Source organism: Pantherophis guttatus, chromosome 8 (genome assembly GCF_059756535.1).
Source record: "Pantherophis guttatus breed Tessera chromosome 8, ASM5975653v1, whole genome shotgun sequence".
Taxonomy (NCBI): Eukaryota; Metazoa; Chordata; class Lepidosauria; order Squamata; family Colubridae; genus Pantherophis; species Pantherophis guttatus.
Window position 1 is genome coordinate 38644426 of NC_142070.1, and position 23738 is coordinate 38668163.

Consider the following 23738-nt stretch of genomic DNA (forward strand, 5'->3'; position numbering starts at 1 on the left):
TAAACAAACAAATATATTTTTTACTATTTTCAGAAGGAAATACTACAGAATGTTAATTTCATGTTTTTATAATTATTCTTTCTTTATAGAAATTTTATTAAAAATTACAATTTATTACAATAAAAACTAATACAAACCTAAAAAATAAAAGAATAAATAAAATAATAGAAATTGCAGGAAAAAAATAGAAAGAAAAATAGAATATATATATAGAGAGAGGGGGGGGAGGGAGGGAGGGAGGGAGGGAGGGAGAGAGGGAGGGAGAGAGAGAGAGAGAGAGAGAGAGAGAGAGAGAGAGAGAGAGAGAGAGAGAGAGAGAGAGAGAGAGAAGGTAGAAAAGCTATAGGAACATACTAGGGCTGGGCAGTTGCTCGGATGCAGCTAAAAACAGGTACTCTGGAAAGGAAAATTTCATGTGTTCCATGAAAGACTAAAGGCAAAAAAAGCCCATCTTCTATTACTAGACCTTTGAGTCTTGATCAAAGATTCCAGGATATTAAAAAAAAAAAAAAAAAAAAGTTCTGCTCCCTGAAAGAATTTGACTTTGGAAGAGGTAGAAGTACAAATATACCATCTGTCCATTAAAATAATTGTGTTTTTTTCCAAAAATTTATAGGTACCACACAGACATTTCCACTACAGGCATGCAATAATGGAAACAGATCCTTTAAGCCAGGGGTGTCAAACTTGTGGCATCACGTTGTCGTCACGTGATGTATCATGATTTTTTTTCCCCCTTCGCTAAACCGTGGGTGGGAGTGGCCAGCACGTGACGCATCTGGCCTGTGGGCTGCGAGTTTGACACCCCTGCTTTAAGTTCTAAAGCACCTTTTCGGAATTGAATCCAACACACTACACAACCTTAGAATATCAATCTTTCTAAATTCTGTTCTACAACAAAGTAAATAAATATTATAGCAAATCAAACCCGCAAAATTCCTACAACTGGCCTTTTAATGTAAATTAACAGACTCCTTTCCATATAGTCACATCATTGTATATAGGCCTCATTGATGATGGGAGGTACTTTCTAGCAAGCAAACAGAGGTGACAACACTGTGGTTAACAAGACTTTGTGCCTATGGAAATTGAGGAGTTCATTCCTAGGATCTTGGAAAATGATTGAGAAATCATTCAAAATACAATGCACAGGATAACTATATACAGTGATCAGACTTTCCTTCTCGCAGTCCTTTGGAGCAAATAATGAAACAAACTTCAAAGTTTTGATTACTTATATTTATTCGAATTTATACCACAGGACTTTCAAAAAGTGCTTAACTTTTAAATGAAGCCTATTTATATACTATGTTTTGGTGGCAAAAATTTAGTTTTGATCCAGAGGACAAGAAAGTAAGCTGATCAAACTGCATCTGCTCATAGTTTTGCTAATCCCCTTATTTCAACCATAAGAAAGGGTGCTTATCAGAATTGCTGGGAAATGGGGCTGGGTAGAGGAAGAACCAGAAGTGTGCTTCTGTTTCTGGCCAAAATAACAGACATATTAGAATTCATGACAAAATTTGAGAATGTTCAAAGTTATTTACCATAGATAGGTTCAGGTGTATTTTTATAAATTGGGAATGCCATGGATACCACCTTTATTTTATCTTTATAAAATAAAAAGAGATTCAGTCCCATTAGTACCTCTGTCAAAGGCCACAGGCTGAGCAAAAACTATTGGTCTATTCAGAGTAATAAGTACAGCTTCTCGATCTGATGAACCACTGATTTCTTCTCTAAGGGCATTTCTTAATCCAATTCTAGTTTTAAAGTAAGCAACTTGATGGAAGTCGGAGCCAGCTTCTTCATATACCTTTATATATTCAAAACATATTTCATGTTAGAATACAACATAGGAAAAACCAAACTTGATACTATTATTTACATTTATAATTGATATTATAATTGAATGTATAGATCTAAATTAAGAATAAGACTTGTAAATCACTTTATTTAGATGGTGTATAGTTATAGACCATACTCTAGGCCCCACAGAAAAATAACATGAAATTGTGCATAACAGGAGAGTGACATGCCATAGCCAAGCCAAACCCAATGGGCATGATCCCAGAATTTAGGGGAAGAGTTATGCCTTTAAGATCAAATCCAAATTTCTAGGATCAGAGTGGCTCAAATCTTTAAGGAAATGTTATTCCAAAGAGCAGGAATGCTTTGATGTACACTTTATAAGTCCCATCAGATGAAGAAAATACAAAGTGCTTTAGCTTTCTCATATAATACTAAAAAGGAAAAGAGTAGGGCAGTCAGTTATACCCTTACATGGATTTTGAATTTCCCTTACAAACAGCACATATACAAGAGAACCTATATTTCTTTCATTAAAAAAATTGGAGACTTGTTTAATATTATGTGGAAATCAGTTTCAAAACTTGAAGAAAAAACAGTCTCTTCTTTTTTTTCACTTTCTTTGGACTGAGCCTTAAATGCAGAGGTGTCCAACCATGGGGACTTTAAGACTTGTGAACTTTAATTCCCAGAATTCTCCAATCAGCCATGCTGTCTGGGGAATTCTTGAAATTAAAATCCACAAGTCTTAAAGTTGCCAAGGTTGGACACACTCTGCTTTAATGTTTTGGTTTTTTTAATCCTTTGGGAGGGAAAAGAATATATTACAATTGGTTATGAAACTGTAATTACAGAAACTAATAATAAGCACTAACCTGATGTTTAACAATCTGTCCTAAAGCCAAATTTAAATCCACTTGGCATTTCCCAAAAAGTTTCAAATAACTGGTGCCACCAGGCATGGCTTTGGCTTGTATTCTATTTGAAAGCTCCAGTTCTATCAGTCCTGTTTCAAAGCGTACAGCCCACATTGATGGTGTTGTAGCTGTTACCTGTATTCCCTAATAAAGAAAAGGTAAAAGGGGTCAATTACTAAGTTACAAATGTGTTGAAACTACTTGAGATGTTGAATAAAATAACATATAAATAACATTCCTACCTGCATACACACATATAATTCATTCTATAGTTAATTTGTTTTTTAAAGAATTTCTTTGTCCCAGTTGGAATACACCTAAACAAATCTCCAGATTCAAATAGAATAAAAATACCTTAAATTGAAGACTCAAAGAATAAAGGAGAATTTTTGGTTTTTCTCCATCATTTGTTCCATCATGTTCATTCCATAGAGGAATAGGTTGTTCCCCTCCTATAAATATAATTACAGAATTGTACACATAACTTTGTATCTTGTTATTAAAATCAATATTTGATATCATATTTAAGTGCCAAACTACACATGATTATCTGCCATTATTTTTAGAAAAATTGCAATGAGCTGCATGGTGGTAGTAGGTGAATATTATATTATGCTTAATGTATCTTTATTTCTGATCATTGGACTAATATTTGACATCCTATTCCAGCCCAGCTATAAACTCTGATTTCTCTTTAAAAATAGAATAAAAGGCCAGGTAAATCTGCTCCTAAAATAAATTTATTTCATGAAATGAAGAAATTCCATAATCTTCAAAACAATGTAAGGTTATAATAAAAAAATCACTCCAAAGGTAATTATCTAGAACCAAAAATAAGGAGACTTTATTTTGATAATTGAAGATAGTTGAAAGTATGCAATGCGAGTGTTTGGCTGTTTAGTGTTATCCTAAAATATGCTCAGATTTCTGAATACTATTTGTTTGACTTATAAAACAAATGTAATGATTTATTTTATACTGTAGTCTTTGCAGTAATTATTGACAATTGTTCAGTTAGTCCACATAAAGCTTTATAAAATTTTAATAGAACTGAATGGATCTATTACAGCTGCAATCCTTCATATATTTATTTAGGAACAAACAGCATTAAATTCAATATTCATTTCTAAATGGAAAAACAAAAATGTACAGTTCAGTTGCAATACATTAAACACCTTCCTGAGACTTAAACATTAATAAACCCAAGAAGTCATAAATCTTAATTCTGTCCTTTATGGGATTGTATTTTATTCCAGGACAATTTTAATTTCATTGGTCTCATCAAATACTACATGATTTTCAAAAATATTTTAACAAAGAGTATACACTCAGTACTTGCTTTTACTTGTAGAATTTATAAAGTATTAAAACAATAGATTATTTGTGCTTAATATAGCCTAAGAAACATTCCTGTTAGCCCATCAAGTGGCTTAATAAAAGTTTAAAGCCATTAGACTACCTGAGACTTTCTGTATTACTTCATTGACTTCTTTCATAAATACTTTCTGCACAAAAACCAAATGGTTCAAAAGATCTGTTGAAAGGTTATGCTCAAAGGATCCAACCTAGGAGAAAGAAGATAATGTGTTAAATATTAATTCATGATATGTAATTTTGACTTTGTTAAATAATTCAAATTAAGAATTATATTGGATGTTGAAAAAGGAAATTTTTCTTTGAAGTTGTGTTGACTGCTGTATCTATTTAATTTTATTTGCAGACATATAGGACTGATTTGACACTGTCATCTATCAGGATGTTATTTTTCAATGTCCCTATCTCATTTACGGACATAGTATTTCCTCAAAGTCTCCCGCTGAAGAACTAATCAGACTCAATCATATTCATTTTGCCAGCCTAGGTATGGTCAACCAGTGGTACTATACCCGGAGATTAAAAAGGACTCAAAAGGTAAAAGTTGGGATATTCTGGACTTCAAAATGGAAGGTTTTGATGGTTAGATTGACTTATTTATACAAACAGTCTGAATTAATAATAAATGTAAAGCAAAAGGAAAAGCTATTGTACTTTCCTGCACTGAAAAGTCAGACATTACTGCTTTTTATTCTTCTTTCTTTACTTTTGCACCTTTTCTTTTTCTTTGCCTCTTTCTTGACTTTTGTTATTTGTATTTTATCTTATAATAAATTAAATTAAATTTTAAATTAAAATAAAAAAATGAGATAGCAGAGGCAGTCCTCGACTTAAAACAGTTTGTTTAGTGACTGTTCAAAGTTACAATGGCACTGAAATGAGTTATGACCATTTTTCACACTTACGACCACTGCAGCATCCCTATTGTGAGGTGATCAAAATTCAGGCACTCTGCCACTGGTTCATATTTATGTCCCAAGGTTATGTGATCACCTTTTGCAATCTTCTGATGAGCAAAGTCAATGGGAAAGCCAGATTCACTTAATAACTGTGTTACTAATTTAAACAACTGCAATGATGTGCTTAACAACTGTGGCAAGAAAGGTCGTAAAATGAGGAAAAATTCACTTAAGAAATGTCTTGCTTAGTAACAGAAACGTTGGGTTCAATTGTGGGTATACGTAAAGGACTATCTGCAAAGGCAAACTGTAATACAAACCTCAGCCACACAACGCAAATAGTCTCCCTGGAGATAATAGCCCTGTTTAGCTGGCAGTTCATCTATACTCCATATTTGATCTGAGTAAGTATCATGTTCCTCCATAATATATTTGCCTGACATTGTCACAGGAGGGAGGTTGAGACTAGCTGAAGGAGGTATGGTAGACATATCAGTGGCAGACACTTTGGAAGTGAATCGTAACTTGTGATTTGGGAGTTCAAATGTAAATCTTGTTTGTGCACCTGGGAAAGGAAAAAGATGTAAGGTCAGTGTGATAATCTCTTATAAGTACAGTGATTATAGAAATAATTTCCCACCTGCTGGTTTACTTTCTAAGTACAGTGAGCTACTTCCAAATGCACATGGATTCAAATTTTTATTAATTTTTCCATAAAACCAAGAAACCCAAGATACATTATAAATTAATGCATGAAGACTATGTAATCCTTGTACATTTTTGGGTAAGGGGTACCCTAAAATTCAGAAGAGCAATTCTTATTCAAAATACTGTGACTAACATCTTGCCTAGTGACAGCCATTTCAAATTTTGCAAGTTTCAAACAGACCACTAAGGAAATAAGCAAACCTGCTTTAAATAAACCAATATTAGATTTTTGAGCATATTTTTACAGATAACACATTGCAAAATAGATAATATATATTCTGTGCGAAAATATTTTTAGTAAGTTTGTGCAGCCATTTAATTCAAATGAAAAAGATGCAATACAAGACACAGGAGTATAAACAATACATCTGCCTGCAAGCTCTTGCAGCAAGCATACCTAGCTTGGGGATTTACAGAGGGTAGCCCTTGATCCTGGAAAAATCCAAATACTACTTCAAGGGGTGGCTGAAAGATGCTATGTTCTTACCTCTGAAGTATCTTCTCCCTTAAAATTAAAAATGCTGCACAATCCAAATTTTTAATGTTTTAACAATATTTTTCATTCCCATTCCAATTTCTGCCTCTTAAAATTTGTAGTCAATCTCATAAGAGAAACAGGATCCAAAGAACTACCGATACTGGCTATTTTAAATGCACGAATTTGCTTATCAATTATTCTGTATTAGAATTCTGAACTGAGGAGCCTCAGAGAAGTTTACAATCAGGCATGAAACAGGGAGACAAAATTCCTTTGTTAAATGCAGAAAAATATCCCACTGAAGGAGCTGTACAAATCTCAGTGGCATGTATTAGAATTTTAGTTGAATGGAATTACGACTGTTACTTTAAGATGCTTCATATAATAATAAAATTCATTACCTGTCATTCCATGACTTCGCATTCTTCCCATTTTGTACTCCGCTTTCAATGAAGGCAAGAGTGCTGCTCCAATAGCAATTCCATCTATCATGGCACTGAATTTAAGAACTATCGGCTTCTTTTCCAAGCCTTCTGGCAATTGCGGAAATTCATTTGTTTCCACCGGTGTCTGGTTTACACTTGTAGGTGTTTTTTCTGCAGGTAGTGGGGTTGCAATATCTTCTTTGGGAGGTTGTGTACTATTTATACAAAAGGGACATACAATTATCATATGTTCGAAACAGTGTAATATTGTTTTGGTCAAAGAACTGTAGTTAAAGTTGTATAGTGAGCTAGGTTTCCACGTGATGACTGTACCAATTGTAATACCTCTAGGCAAGGGAATGTAAGCTTACTAAATAAATAAACAAATAAATACTTACACTGCAGATGGTTGTCTGATGAGATCCGATATTTGTTTTGAAAGCTGATGAGAACTGCGAACCATCATGCTGTGAAGAGTAGCTGGATGCTGAGGAATGTTGATGCTGATAGCACCTACTTTGAAGATGGCAGCATTGTTTGTTTTCACTCCTCTTTGGGCACTATAAAGAGCTTGCGATTTGGCAATACTACATTTCACCACAGTTCTAAAAAGAAAATACATGCTTAGCTTCTTCAAAAACATTTAAAATATGTTTAGTGGCCTTAGTGAGTCTATTTTGTACTATCAAATAATATTAGCAGCCTTTGGCCAATGTTCAGCTGAGCCTAATTAGTACCATTATTCTTAATTGATTATAGGAAGGCATTTGATTGTGTTGAACACATTAAGCTGTGATCTACAGACTGGACCAGACCTAGGCATTCTACGGCCACGGGCTAAATCTGGTCCTTTGGCTGTCCCTGTCTGGCCCACAGCAGCAGCCCTATTAGTTTGGCCCTCCATAACAGTCCCAGTTTCCCATGTGGCCACTTGGGAAAATTAATTGCCCACCCCTGGTCTGGACAGAACATGGCAAAACAAATAAAACTAAATAAATAAAACTAAATTGGCTCCAGTTTGGCAAAAGAATTAGACAAGAGTGTATAATCACTCCTTAATTATTTAATCTATGTGCTGAATACAGATTAAGGTAATTTGGATCAGTGAATATAGTTTTGGAGGAAGAAACATCAAATAACCGATGCTATGTTGGTGACTCTATCTGCAAGGTCTAGTAATAAAAGCCAAGCAGTGTGAGAAAAATGGAATTAACAATAAATATAAAGAAAACCAAACTAATGAAAACAAAACATTAAAATTGATAATAAAGATATCTAGTAGATACCTTCTGCCTTTTAGGATTAACAATCAATAGTAAAAGCATAATAATATGCCATAAATTAGCATTTGGAACAGCAGCCATGAAGGCCTTGGAAAAGATATTACAATGTGTCTATATTTACAAATATCAGAGTAGTGCAAGCAATTTTATTCCCTGTAATAGTCTATGGAAGCAAAAGTTGGACTTTGAAGAACCAGAAGGCAAAGAGTATTCATGTGATCATCCAAGAAAACAAACAAATGGACCTTCAAACAAATCAATCCAGATTTATCATAAGGCACAAATAACAAGGCTCAAATTATCATACTTTGGACGCATTATGTGAAAATTCAGTATTCTAGAAAAGGTTCTCATGCTGGGAAGATGGAAGGAAAGAAAAGATGATGCCAGTAGTGAGATGGATTAATTCAGTTAAATTGGTGATGGGTGTACTATTAGAAGAACTGAAAGACCAGGTTAGGGATACACTATCATGGAGCAAATCAATTTATGTTGTTATGAGTCAATGAGGACTTCATAGCATATAATTAACCAAATAATTTAATAGTCAAAGCGGCTCAATAATATATGCAGATTATTCAGGTATGGCAAAAAAGTCCTGACCCTGTCACACAATTATTAGTTAGGATTAGACCTCCGTTTCCTCCCATCCCATTCCAGTAAGAGAAGTATCAGGCTATGTAATGATAATATCTGTTTAGAACCTGTGCTATCAGGAGCACGGCTATGTGCATAAAAATATTATACTGTAAATGCTTACATTGTATACAGAAAAGCTCCTTTAGAAGAGAAATTCCATGCACACTTTTGGGATGGCATTTATATCAAATATTTCTGTGATATGTAACAATTTTTGTTGCAACATCTTAACAGTATTTAATATAATAGTACTATAGTATAACAATAGGAGGGTCTTTGTTAATCAATGCAAGGTCAGAACTATCATCCTTTATTATCCTCACAGAGTAAAGTCAGTATTCTCAATATTCTCGTAATGTCAATGAGCTTAGAAAAGTTACAAATTTACTTTAAAAATACGAATTATTCTGCAAAGTGTCAATTTGGTGTAGCGATTAAAAGTAACAGGCTAGAAAGCAGGGGAACATGAGTTCTAATCCTGCCTTAAGCACAAAGCCAGTTGGGCCAGTCAGTCATTCTCAGCTTTTAGGAAAGAGGCAATGGCAAACCACTTCTGAAATCTTGCCAGGAAAACTACAGACTTGGCCAGGCAGTTACCAAGATCAACACTAGCCAGAAGGCACCAAAAGAATCTCCAAGTCCCATTCTGTCAATAAATAAAAAGCATAAACACATGGTTCAAAACTTCTAACATATACTGATTCAAATTTCATATTGTATTTGTACTGTATTTCATAATAAAACTAGTTAAGTATACACAAAAAATGCATCTTAACTACATACATCTTCAACTATACTACATTCTATCTGAAAGTCATTTAAAGACAATGTGACATACAGAAATTCCTGTTTGGCTGTGCTTGTTGGTGATGTAGGAAAATCCTCCAGCCTACATGTGAAGATTGGATGAAAGCAAAAACAAAACAAAGCAAATTAAGGAATAAAGAGTCATGCAGAAGAGTTAGTCAGATATTGTTAATTTAAAATATGCTCAAATACTTGAAATATTATTATATAAGCAGTGACAATTGGTGAATCTCAATACTGCAAAGAATAATAAGCAAGCCATTCATTTCAGTATAAATACTATATTGATAATGTTTCTGGCTGCTCCAAAAGTATATGCATGCAAAATTTCTATCAGATCAATAACTGGATAAATTTAATCAGATAAGAACCTCTTTCACCTGTTGGATCATACACTGAACTCTCAGGACAGGTGCAAATTTATAAGAAGTCTTGTAATTAATTCTTATTTTGTTATAGCATTCTTATTACTGTAAATACTGCATTTATACAACATTAAAACATATGGCTATCTTTTGAAGTAATATATAATTAATATGTTTTATTTAAGTTTGTTAAATGCAAATTTATCCAGAAAAAGATTTTATAGAATTAATAGGCTCTCAACATCTTTGATATGAAAATATATAGCACCTGGGAAAAGCTGATCCAAAAATTAGTTGATCCCATATTCTCTTAACCTTAACTAATATATTTTACAGACAGAAAAAAAAATCCATTATCTACAGTCATGTGAAAAAGAAAGTACACCCATTCTTCATTTTGGCTTTCTGTAATATGTCATGTCTGGTTGTTCATCTGAGGTTGTTATTTACCTACTTTTAATTACTGTTAAGGACCAGATGATTTTTACTGTGTCCTGATTTGTAAAAGCACAGAATTTAAAGAGAGTATACTTTCTTTTTTCACATGACTGCAGATAGATTTGATGAAATATGTGAAAGTGAACTATCCAACATACTTATAGTGTCCTGACATTGCTATTCTAGTTAAAGTGTTTAAGTATAAAATTGTAACAACCATACATTTTCAAGTGTGCAAGAAGCAGAAAATGAAATATATATATATTAGCAAAATATTCAAGGACTAAAATGCACAAAAAGAGAAACAATTCTTTTAACATCAAATAAACCTCATCAAAGTTAAATGATTAGTTACCAAGCAACACATATTCTAAAAATATAACTACTTCAATTAAGAATACGTTTTTTTAAAAAAAGTTCTTCTAGGAAATCCTACACATAATTTAGTAAATTTGTCAAAAAAAGAATCCAGTGAAAGTGTATTTATATTAAGAAAATAACTTTTTCTTTTTTAAATTATTCTTGCCAAAAATTCCATAACTATAAATAACTACAGTGTTCGATAATGGCAGAATCATCAGGAAAAAAATGGCAGCATGATAATCAGAAACAAAAAAATATGACATAGAAAATAGTAATAGGTTGATCGTAATTGTTATCGTTAGGTTAAATACATCTAATTGCTAGAGACAGAAAAAGACCAAAAGACAATATATTAGAGACATCAAATTAAAACGTGGCAGGATTAACATAGTTTAATGATTTAATTAAAATCTTGTTGTATCAAAATGGTCCTTGAGTCTTTATCTACTTCTTAAACAATGGACCTAATCTTTATACTGGGCATACCTTCTGTCTTTATAGATAACAATACAAATATCACTTTTTATTTGAACTCACTGGATATTTGGTGTGATCCCTTCCAGGAGAACAATATTAACGCCACCTATATGAGCAGTAGCACTTGTCTCGGTCATCTTTTGGTGCAGTATATCTTTAATAAGAAAAAGGGATATTTAAACTAAAGTGAAAAATTATTTATTATTTACATTCATGCACAATTCTTATTAGAAATACAAAAGGCAAAATATAACGCTCTTATAGCCTTGTAACAATAAACTTTTCTAACATGTTTGGAGAAAGTAGACTATATGAATATTTTTAATAACAAATTTTGAAGTTAGAACATTTTAATATAATTTGGGCCAGGCAACTAATATACTTTTTCAGTTTCTTATGGTTTTGCAAAATACTGTTATACCCTTCATTTTATCCATTTAACTTAGTGATCCATAATACCACTTCATTTTATTCCCGAAATAAGCCAATGAGGTAGCTAAGATTTGTATTAGTCAAGGTTGCCCAGTAAGCTTCATATAGGTAAGTAAGAGTATGAATTCAAATCTCTCCAGTTTTAATCTGAGATTCCAAGCAATATCCTAATTACTTTTACATTAAAGCACACTAAACAGAATCATCTTTTCATTATTCAATAAGAGAAACATTTTTTCCAAAAGCAGTCTGGCTCATATTGTTGTATTATATATCTTATTCTATATCCGGCTTTTTATTAATCAAAACAAATGTATTCAATTAAAAACTTCTTACCTTTCATTTTTTCTTTGAGTGTAAAGCTACCATGGATTCTCTTCAGTTCCGATTCCATTGTTAGCCCACCAATATCTGCTTCAAGATGTGTGCGGTTTACCATGCCAATTCCAAAGATTATTAGAGTCACATGCTGAGGTTCAGTTGTGACCAAACTACGTTTTCTCTGGGGTCTGCTCAAGCTGCTGCTATCCTGTTCATTTTCAAATGCAACTTTACATGCAGGTTCTGTAGGGCTCCGAATTCCTACAAGACATGGAAATAAAACCAAGAAATATTGATATAATTTATTCAGAAATAATTACTTCATAAAAATATGCCCATCAAGTATGACTTTAACAAGGCAATACATAACACTGTTTCCTGCTGAATTCAATATGTCTTTAACTTTCTGGATCCGTTCCAGTCGGGCTTCAGGCCCGGGTACAGCACGGAAACGGCATTGGTCGCGTTGGTTGATGATCTCTGGAGGGCTCGGGACAGGGGGTGCTCCTCTGTCCTGGTCCTGTTAGATCTCTCAGCGGCTTTTGATACCATCGACCATGGTATCATGCTGCACCGGTTGGAAGAGTTGGGGGTGGGAGGCACTGTGTTGCGGTGGTTCTCCTCCTTTCTCTCTGACCGGTCGCAGTCTGTGTTGACAGGGGGACAGAGGTCGACCCCGAGGCCCCTCATATGTGGGGTGCCGCAAGGGTCGGTCCTCTCGCCTCTCCTGTTCAACATTTATGTGAAGCCGCTGGGCGAGATCATCTGTGGTTTCGGGGTGGAGTACCATCAGTACGCTGACGACACCCAGCTGTACATCTCCACCCCGGATCACCCCAACGATGCCCTTGAAGTGATGTCCCGGTGCCTGGAGGCCGTACGGATCTGGATGGGGAGGAACAGGCTCAGGCTCAACCCATCCAAGACTGAGTGGCTGTGGTTTCCGACGTCCCGATATAGTCAGTTGACGCCATCACTGACTATTGGGGGCGAATCATTGGCCCCCACGGAGAGGGCTCGCAACTTGGGCGTCCTCCTGGACTCACGGCTGTCTTTAGAAGAGCACTTGACGGCCGTGACCGGGAGGATTTTTCATCAGGTTCGCCTGATTCGCCAGTTGCGTCCCTTTCTGGATCGGGACTCTTTACGCACGGTCACTCATGCCCTTGTCACCTCCCGCCTGGACTATTGCAACGCTCTCTACATGGGGCTCCCCTTGAGGAGCACCCGGAGGCTCCAACTGGCGCAGAGTGCGGCCGCGCGGGTGGTAATGGGAGCGACATGGCGTTTCCATGTAACACCTCTCCTGCGCGAGCTGCACTGGCTCCCGGTGGTCTTCCGGGTGCGCTTCAAGGTTTTGGTTACCACCTTTAAAGCGCTCCATGGCTTAGGACCCGGGTACTTGCGGGACCGCCTACTACCACCAATAGCCTCCCACCGGCCGGTACGCTCCCATAGAGAGGGGCTCCTCCGGGTGCCGTCAGCCAAACAATGCCGACTGGCGGCCCCCAGGGGGAGAGCCTTCTCTGTGGGGGCACCTACTATCTGGAACGAGCTCCCCCCAGAGATACGGAGGATCCCGGATCTGCGCACCTTCCGCCGCGCCTTAAAGACCTTACTATTTCACCAGGCCGGCCTGGCCTAATTTTCCCCCTCTTTTATAAAAGATTTTTAAAATTTTAAATATTTTTTAGTATTTATATATTCAATTTTAAATTGGTTTTAAAAGTTTGGGGTTTTAAATTTGTCGGGGCCAAAATTATTTAATTTGATTTTATTCTATTTTTTAAATTTTGTATTGTATGTGTTTTTATTGTTTGGCTGTGCACCGCCCTGAGTCCTTCGGGAGTAGGGCGGTATAGAAATCTAATAAATAATAAATAATAATAATAATAATAATAATAACTTTTATATCTGTACTATTTCTTATCTTGTAGGCTATTTTATTTAGTCTTAAAAAGCAGTAAAACATAATGAATATGTTAAGTTTGGCTCCCTGAGTTACTTCTAAAAATAATAAAGGTGGGTATGTATGTATGTATATATATGTAATGTAGGTATGATGCAAGCTCTGTCCTTTGGGACATTGCATGCAGGAACATAAGGGGCAGAATGTAATTCATTTGCCCTCTCCAAGAGAGGCAAATTATGGTAATTCATCAAAGATTTTCTTACCTGCTGGATAAAATGTTTCAGAAGATTTTTCTAAAATCCCTGTGGGATCTGAGATAAGAGAATAAAAGTTCAACAGTTTATACATATTTTGCCAGCACTCTGCAGAAGGTTCACTCTGTTCCGACACTGTAATTGAATCAGAGTCATCCATATGAATGGTGACATGGTCAACAACATCCCTGGAACCTTTTCTGGATACTTTAGAAGTCCTTCTTTCTGCCCTTCCCAGTGAATTTTTATTCCGAGATTCTTTTTTATTGTTCTCACTGTTTGAGCGTTTATTTTTTGCATTGTTCACTCTGTTGACACCATTAAGACTGCCTCGAGAACTGCGACTGAAATCAGAAGAACGGAAGTCTCTGTGTTTCCGAGTTTTAAAGGTTGGTGTTGGAGAAGCTGAGCCAGCTGTATATCTACTAAGTTTGATGTCGGTTTGTGTAGCTTTAATATCATCTATCATGGTGCTGAATTGGTGAATAAGTCGAACAAGTGCCATATCAACATGCTGGCTTATAGATTGACAAGAGATTGTAAAATTGCAATGAAATGTGCTATAATGACGTTTGTTAAAGTCATGAAAAGAAAGAGCATTGGTAGAATTTTGAGGTGTATTCACCGACTTCTCCATTATAACAGCACTAATACTAAAAGTTTCCAACATTAATGCTGGTTTGAATTCAAGTGGAGGAAGATTTACTAATCCTTGCCTAGGAAACAAAACACAAGAATTACTCTTACATTAAGAACCATAAAAGCAACTGAAATTACATTATTTAGGTAACATTTCAGAAAGTGATATCCCAACTACATGATTATCTAATTTGCCTGCTGCATGCCATTTCATAATTTTCTTAAGGACTACATTATTTCTGACTTCATAAAGAGGAAAATAAAATTATTATTTTTTAATATGAAATGTATTTTTGGAGCTTGAGTGTCATACCTTTGTGCTCTTTTACTTCTTCTCTCCTTTGCTGTATCTGAATCAACAATGTCTGCCCTAAGGCAATCCAGAGTTCCTGAGAATGAGAGATGTTCACCAAAGTACATCCTGTAGCACAATGGTACTACATCCTGAGGCTGAATTCCTGTGTGGCTCAGAAGAGGTTTGAAAACAACCTATAAAAAATAAAGTCAGGTGTTTTCTTAAATCATAACTATTGAAATTGTCATTCATTAAATGTTACTACACTTTTGAAAATGCTTCCAATATTTTAAAGCAGTGAAAGATTGCAGGTTGACATAATAAATTCAGTGTCTATGTGTATCTTTCAATTTAGTGTGCAATTAAACAAAAAGAAGGAAGAACAATGTATTTATAATTCTCATGCCAATGACATAATTGAAGTTGGAGAGATGAAAACCTATGTAGAGTGAAAACTTATGTACATAGGAAATGCATGTCTACAATTCTTAAACTGGAAAAGAATTATGTTGATTTGAAAAGTCAAGTGGAAAAAGCTTCATATTTAAACCCTAGGTCTAATATATAAATATAGAACTTGAATATTTTATCTTCCAGTAGAAAATCTCCATATACTGTATACTTTTTTTTCCTGCAACAGAACAGCCTAATTATTGGTATAGCCCCAAAGTCAACTTGGCTTTGTGCCTAAGGCAGGACTAAAATTCACAGTCTCCTGATTTCTACACTCGTGCCTTAACCACTATACAATAAACTTTATTTACCATGCCTGGCCTCCAATTTTAAATACAAGCATATACCTGTGCATCAGCAAGTTGAACAGCAGGGAGTCCCTGGTTTGCCTCCTCAATACCAACAATATCATCTTGGCTAGTACTATGTTGTGACTGTGTTCCATCCAATGTGTTTTGGTCACTAGACATTACTGTATTGAAGTCAGATGCTGACGGTATAGTTGGAAGATTTGGAGCCACACCTATAAAACAGTTCCTGTATTAATTTTCTAGTAGCAAACTTAGTTCTACTATATTCAGGATTCAGAAAGCTCAAAAATTATTCAGATAAAAGAAAACTTCAATCCTGAGGAAAATACACTCTGTGTGACATCAATTTCAGTTGATGTATGTAAGCATCTGTGTGTTTGTGTGTGTGTCTGTATATATATGTGCACACACACAAACATACATCACTATTGACACAGAATATGAAGAACAATCATGAATTCCAGCAGGTGAAAAATAGCCAAAAAGTTTTTATCTCTTCAGAGCCTAAAATGTCTGCACAATTATCTTACATTGTTTTCATTACTAGATAAAGCACATCAAACAAATACTGCATTCACCTCAAAGGAATATATATTTTTTTCCAAGTACAGTCTCAGTTTTACTGAGAACGTAGTAATTGTGAAAGAGGAAGTTTTTTCATTTTAAAATTTCTTGAGGAGAGATCATTGCCTTGAATTCAGGACCATACCCCTTTGGGATAACTATTAGTAATCAAACTTTCGACTTTGAGAATGATAATATATAGACTTTTTTCTTAAGGTCAAAAGGCATAAATATATCATTATATTCCAAACTGACTTCAATGGGACAGTTACTAAGAAAAATTTTCTTTGATGAATTTTTGAAAATGTTTAGATGATGCTATTAGAAACAGGATAATGGGCAAGTTTATCATTAGAATTCATTTTATATTACTATTTTAAATACCTTAAGTTCAGTAGTATATTCTTTTAATTTTTTCATTTCAATTAACAAGCACAGAGTAGATTATTTTTAAAGACAGCTTTTATTTTATTTTACTTAGGCATTCAGTTATTGTATTAAAGCAAACTCTGAATTTCAGAATACCTGCTGGAAGACTGTTGTGACCAGTTTTGGTGACAGGAGATTCTTGAACCGTATTTCCTCTATTGCCAACTGCATTTGACATCCAGTTATAAAAACTCACAGTTGGTTCTGATAATAATGGATGTTCTGATAGAATTTCAGATTGCATGGTGTTTGCTAGATAGGAATAAAAATAATTACATACTGTAAGCCCTTAAAAACAAATGTTGATAATATATTTTTCAAACCAATTTGAAATTCGTTTTAAGAGATTATGCAAAAAAATTGTACTCTACATACATTTCTGTCACTGATGATGAAGTGTCAACCAAGCATTAAATATTGGTCAATTTCTTGTTAATAAAAAGTAAGCTAGAAGAACTTTCTTTGCCCTATTACAATGAAATTGTACAATGATACATAGAAATTAGATTCTATGTATCTCTATAGAAACTAGATCTCTACTGGAGTCCAAAGGAATTGGGACACTAATACATTTTAGTAATAATAATAGAAGAGAAAAATCTGCAGAAAATAACAAAATACAAAGACTGCAAATAGAAATACAGAGTGGCAAAGGAGAGCAAAAGTAATAGTAATAGGCATCTTGGTTACAATCCCAAAACCATTGGGGCAACATTTGCACACCATCGGCAATGTCAAATTCAACATTCATCAATTATAAAAGGGAGCTTTACTTGGAACAGCTTACATCCTGCGGTGGTATCTGTAACACCATCAAACTTCAATATCTGCCTATCCCAGGGTCCTAGGGAAGGACTTGATAGTCATGCAAAAATATCAAATCTAGTCTGAACATCTGACTGAGTGCGTGACGAACCATAAAAACCCAAAGTAGAAATGATTTTAAAAAATCTAGACAGATTCTAGGCAGATACCAGAAGGCACAATGAAAAAAAAAAGCCATATGGCCATATTTTTATAAATTACAGAGAAAATAGGTTACCAATGAAAGTTCTATAGAACTGAAACCTGTATAATAAACTTTATTGGAATTACATATACATAGAATATACATAGCATACAACAGAATTCTATATGTTACAAAATTGTCTACAAATTCTTCTACTTATTTATTAGGTCATTATTAGGAGGATATAGCTTAAATAAATAAGCTGACAGCAGACAAACATCTAAGTAACAGACCAAGAAGAGATATTTTACACTTTGTTTTTAAGTCCACAGATACTGACACAAGAATAAATTACACTTTATTTAAAAAAATATTCCAAAAGTAATATGGATCTCTTTTGGTAACAGTGTTTATACCAGTTGATTTATTGCCACTTTAATCAAGTTTAGTTTTAGAGAAGTGGCTATGCAGTTTACATCTGAACCTGTGCTTGGTGAAAAGAAAATTGCTATAGTATCTTGAGAATTCTAAGGAAGTAATACTGAAAACAATGAATAGTGTGATATTAAGCCATCATTCATTGCTTTCATCAATAAAATGCAATAGCAACGAAATGATTTCTACCTGTTCTTGTTAAAGAGCTACTTTTGGGGGCGGTGGTATTTTTTTGAGGAGTCCCATCCAAAAGATTATGTAGGCTAGGAAAACTTCCAGTCAAATAGCTAAGTAAACTCTCTTTTCTTGGACTTTCTTTAACAAGTAGCCCAGAACGACCAACATGCATTGGTGAGTCTGTAGCTGTATCTCCACTGGTATAGCTCAGAGAATGATATGGATGGATACCCTGAAAAGCAAATACACATAGAATGTTAATAAGATAACAAGAAACCAACTCCAATACATATCCATTGCTAATTCCCACTAAATTCAATCTGTTTTCTGCCCAGATTTATTCATAGTATAAGAAATAGCTGGTGATCACAAGAACTTAACCTGAATAAAACTCTACCTGGAGACAAAGTGGTAAATGCATTGTTCATATTATAATTATAAGGAATACTAAGATCTAGATACAAATTATATTTTTGTATTTTTTCTTCAAGAAAAAAGTATATGTATGCATAGGATATAAAATTTCATACTGATATGGAATAAAACAGATTTACCTTTATTTTAAGGCCAGAATCACTATGAGTATGAGTCTTTGATAATTTTCTCATAATCTCAGCGCCAGTTACAGGCCCAGCAGCAGGTGGGGGGCGTGTACCACTTCCTTCCAGAAGCATCGTATGTTCACTGACAGTAGCTAAAACATTTGAGAAATGGAGAAATTATCAAGAGGATAAATCTAGCCAAGACAATTAGTTACTAAAATAGATATTGCTTAGCTGACAACAAATTCTTATTAATATTGAGTATCCAAAATTCAAGAAAAATACTGAAATTTGAATCAGCTCATTCAGCATCAATAAATATATTGGACTCTTTTTACAAGTACTTTTGATTAAACAACTTCTCTGCCAATTTACATTAATCAGACAGTTTTTGATTTATGATCATAACAGAGCCTGACATTTCCTTGACTAAACAAGGCAGCTATTAAGTGAATTTTGTCCCATTTTACCACCTTTTTTGCCACAGTTAAGCAAATCAATTCAGCTGTTAACTGAGTCATACAGTCGTTAAGTGAATCTACCTTTCCCCATTGAAGCTAAACTAATGTTTCTAAGTCAAAGATTACCTGTACTGAAAAACTTTAGAAGAGTTTTATTGGAGTGCATACATTTTATTGCAGGGGTCCCCAACCCTCAGGCCGTGGCCCACTATCGAGCCTTGAGCCATTGGAAACCAGGCCACGGAAGTGGCAAGTGAGTGCACACGTATCCTCACTTGCGCAAGCAGCAGAGAGAGCGTGTTTGCACCATTTGCATGAGCGGTGTGCATGTCTTCCACTTGCACAAATGGAGCTGCTTGCGGTGGGCAAGCACGGACCCATCCCTTCTCTCCCTCCACCTGCTGGTTCGCAAAGCTGGAAAGCTGTTATATTTTGTGTGTGTGTGTGTGTGTGTGTGTGTGTATATATACATATATATATTTTCAAAACTTCGAAGGATTTTTGGTATCTGTTTACTAGATATTTTCCAGAATAAATAATTAAAATGTAATTCAACACAATTAAAAAGTTACTTAAATGTATTTGTTCCTCTTTTTTATTAAGGTGCTTTAATAGTTATGGTGTTATCTCTTTATGGACAACCAGCCCAGATTTGGGCATTCCACAGCTACTGCTTCATAGGTAGTTGTAGGCCATAGGTAGTTGTAGGCCATGGCTGCCCAGTTCCATTTAATGCACCACCTATGAGCCAATCTGGAGGATGTTGCAATGGTATCTCATAGCCTTAATCCACACATTAAACAACTAAATCCCACATGGAGAACATCTTTCTGACATGAACTCCTGAGTTGTCCTAACTCAATGCCATCCAAATATAAATTAATATCCCCAGAGGCGATAAGCCTTGATGGTTTTTTGTACCAGCCTGGGAACAGAATCTGGGAATTGTGGCAGGGATTTTGCTACATAACAGGGAGACCAGCATTTGCTAACCACCAAGGTATATATCCTACAGATGATTGGAATACCATTATATGCAGTTATTTATAGTGGAAATTTATAAATTCAGTCTGTAAAACAGGCTGGGTAGCATATTACCATGCATAATTATTGCTACTTATACAAGATAAGTCAGATAAGCAATTGTAGAGGAATCCAGAGGCTGTTAGAGAAACAGCAGGTGCAGAAGAAACATATAGATAATCCTCAACTTATGACCACAATTGGGGAAATTTCCATCCTAAATCATTGCAGTAGTAATTTGTCTCGGACCTGATTTTACAACAATTTCTATAGCAGTCATTAAGCAAATCACTGCAGTCATTAAGTGAATCCAGCTTCCCCAAGGGGAATTTTTTTGCTGGAAATCAGCAAAAAAATGCAAAGCATAACCACATGACCGCAGGACATTTAAAAAATAACTGTAAATGTGAGTTGGCTGTCCAATGTCTGAATTGCAATCACATGACTGTGCGATTGGTGTGATAGTCATAAGTGCGAATACAGGTCATAGTTGCTCTTTTTGACACCCTTGTAATTTCAACGATTTACGTTCATTTCAACAAATGGTCATAAATTGAGGCTACCTTTATGAAAACTCTCAGAGAGGAAGGAAAATATTATAGAAAGACTCATGCTAATTCCCATCCCCCAACTTTCTGGGCTATAAAAAGAAGATGAATGAAAATATGTACTTGCAAAATTCTAATTTTTAGCCTATTTCAATAAAATATAATTCTAGGCTTCCTGTGGAATCTATTTCCTAATCTAATCTACCTTGAAAGGCAGTCACCAATTGTCTGAACAAATTAAAATCCAATTATTTTAAACAGAAACACAAAAAGAAAAATGAATTCATAAATCCAAATATTCTTTCCTCAAAAGAAAACATGAAGAAAAAGAAATGGTTATTGCAGATCTTGGTTTTTGAATATATAAATTACAATTCCCCTTAAAATGCCCACTCAGCACAGGTCTTTGCTTAAGTGATAGGCCAGGATTACAACTCCGTATCTGTTAGCTATGTATTAATTTAAGGGAATCAATTTATCAGCTACCAGCTGCTATGTACAGATAAGGAAGGAAAAGAAAGAAACAGCAATATTTGAATAATGTAATTCAATAATCTCAGCAAAACAGCAAGTAGTAAAACTGAAGCAGTATTTTTTGAAATTCTTCTATTTATAACATTTTTTCAGCCTCCCTCCCACTTTTTAATTATTGTGATTATGAATTTTAAAATTATATTGCTTATGCTACTGTAAACACCTATATTTTCCCCTGTGAATTAGCTTAGAATATTACAATATTTTACAAATGTATAATTGCACTTGGAAGGAAAATCCATTTTATGCACTGACAGAGCCAGGTTAAATAATTTTTAAAACATATTTCTCTCCAAGTATGTGTTAAAGAGGAAAGAATACCATATGTGGATGGAATGCAAAATAAACTGATCTTAAGAACACACAGAGGGATGGAGGGACAGAGGGAAGGGAGGAGGGAGAGAAAAAGAAAGTATGTGAAAATGAATACAATACCTGCATCAAACTCAAATTCTGCTCCATCAGCACTTGTGTCACTTTGAAGTCCTCCCACATTGTCCAAACCTAAGCCATTCTCTTGTTCCTGTTGTACAGTTGACTGGAGTTTTAGTGGCTGAGTTGGTCTGTGTAAACTTACCCCTTTGAAGGCTGGGGTCACCACAATGAACTTCATCCATTGCCTTGCTAATGCAATGAGACCTTTTTTTAATGTCACCAGAGCAGGGAGGCCATCACTCTAGAATACAAACACATACCCAGAACATTCTAAAATGCAGGCTCCAAAAGGGATGCCCCCTTACATATCATCACATCCAAATTTGCTTGCAAATAAATACCTCTGAGTTTTCTTATTTATTCCTACAATTTAGATTCAAGATTTTTAAAATGTTCAAAGGATAAGCCCTTTCCCTTTTTTTTTTCTTTTTAGTTGTTGTTGTCTATTTTGCTCTATTTTTATTTTCTTTCTTTCTTTTTTGTATAAACAGCAAGTATAACACACTGGAGATCTTAGCATTAAGTGATCACCTTAAAATAGAAGCTTTTATTGCGCAACAAATAGTTTGATATACTTGGCAGCTGTTAAATTCCTGGATGTAATAGCTAATCTTATGCTTATTAATATCAACATTTTAAATCACAATAAAAAGTGATAAAACTGAGACCATTAAAAATAAAAAATTAAACATTGGAGTGTTTATGTAATGTTGACTATATTAGAGTGAAGTCAACACTACATAAATACCACTATATCAAAATAATAACAGTATAACAATATAACAATAAAATAAATTTAAAAAGTTATGTTGATCAAAAACACAATACAATATTCATTTTTGTGCTTATAATAATATAATAAAATAAAATATTTTTACATACGTAGGGATTTTCTGAACGTGTTAACAATGCTTCTTTGTTAAGTCTCTGTTCTGTTTTTGTTTCTTTGGCTTTTGTTTTTCTCTGGATGCTCTAGAGTTTGTTATTAGCAATAAAAAAATTTAGTAATTTTTTTAATTAGACCATATTCTTAAGCAGTAACTTACCATGGTTGCTTCCTCAATGATGGAAAAAGTTGCTTGATGAAGATAATGGTGAAGTATATTGCACAGCAGACACGAAGGATTTTCTTGTAGATAACGAGATAATCTTGTGAGCTTGTTGTACTTGCTTCTCAAAGGAAAATGTACACTTTTATTCTGAATACATAAAAGCAATTAGCTATATTAGTTCTATATAGAGAATATTTTTTCACAATCTAATATTGTGGCTAATATCTATACACACAATCTATGCTAACAGTCTAATTTTACTGAAAAACTAAATACAAAATTATTTAGAACTTCATTAGTTTTTATGATCATCCTCTAATAATATATTGTTATTGTGTGTGTCTTTCAAAACTAATGGTTAAGAAATGGGGTTTAAAGGGAGCAACATTCTGTGCTTTATAGAGATAATTGGATGCATTTTACAGAGGTATATTCTTTTTCTTGTTAAATTGTTTTTTAATCTTTTTACATCTGTCTGCTGGTCATCTTCTCTTTCTCTTCACTTTTCTCAGTATCATACACTTCTCAAGAGTTAAGTCTTTGGCTAATATATCCAAACTCTTTCTCTTAATAGATACTTACTTCTAAGGCTTCTGTCATAATACATCCCATGACAGCACAAACACGCAAGGTTCCCTCTGTTTCTAATTTGTTTAAAGAAGACTTTACTTGATCAATAGGAACAAGCCAAGCCCCAATGGCTGGAGTTGCAGTACTCAGAAGATTCAGTTGCCTACAATATTAGAAAAAAGATGAATTATAAAACAGTTGGGTATGCAAGGGAAATTGAACATCAGTTACATAATTTTATACATGTTCTTTATTGTGTTTCCCTGAAATAAGACCCTGTCCTATATTTTTTTGAACCCCGAAATAAGCGCATGGCCTTATTTTCAGGAAGTCTTATTATTTTGGGGCACGTGGAGGAAACCAGAAGAAATAGCGGGGATTGGCTGCGCATGTGTTTAAATATTTTCAGGGAGGGCTTAT

At 34.6% G+C, this 23738-nt stretch overlaps 1 protein-coding gene across 17 annotated transcripts in view; it reads right to left on the reverse strand.

The window, feature by feature from the left end:
- The window catches only part of BLTP1 (bridge-like lipid transfer protein family member 1), a 148110-nt gene that overhangs the window by 51321 nt on the left and 73051 nt on the right, over window positions 1–23738 (reverse strand). For 15 of the 17 annotated variants that reach the window (XM_034401468.2, XM_087874613.1, XM_087874610.1 and 12 more), the window contains exons 38-56: window positions 23331–23481; window positions 22743–22895; window positions 21697–21937; window positions 18708–18847; window positions 18166–18385; window positions 16689–16844; window positions 15636–15811; window positions 14854–15029; window positions 13911–14617; window positions 11751–11996; window positions 11043–11136; window positions 9371–9421; window positions 7009–7215; window positions 6587–6825; window positions 5320–5564; window positions 4186–4291; window positions 3081–3178; window positions 2685–2870; window positions 1648–1816 (exon numbers count right to left, since the gene is read on the reverse strand). In XM_034401468.2, coding sequence (XP_034257359.2) covers window positions 1648–1816; window positions 2685–2870; window positions 3081–3178; window positions 4186–4291; window positions 5320–5564; window positions 6587–6825; window positions 7009–7215; window positions 9371–9421; window positions 11043–11136; window positions 11751–11996; window positions 13911–14617; window positions 14854–15029; window positions 15636–15811; window positions 16689–16844; window positions 18166–18385; window positions 18708–18847; window positions 21697–21937; window positions 22743–22895; window positions 23331–23481 — 3761 coding nt within the window. The remainder of the gene's footprint in view (window positions 1–1647; window positions 1817–2684; window positions 2871–3080; window positions 3179–4185; window positions 4292–5319; window positions 5565–6586; window positions 6826–7008; window positions 7216–9370; window positions 9422–11042; window positions 11137–11750; window positions 11997–13910; window positions 14618–14853; window positions 15030–15635; window positions 15812–16688; window positions 16845–18165; window positions 18386–18707; window positions 18848–21696; window positions 21938–22742; window positions 22896–23330; window positions 23482–23738) is intronic. The other 2 variants (XM_087874611.1, XM_034401470.2) reach the window with 1 other exon arrangement.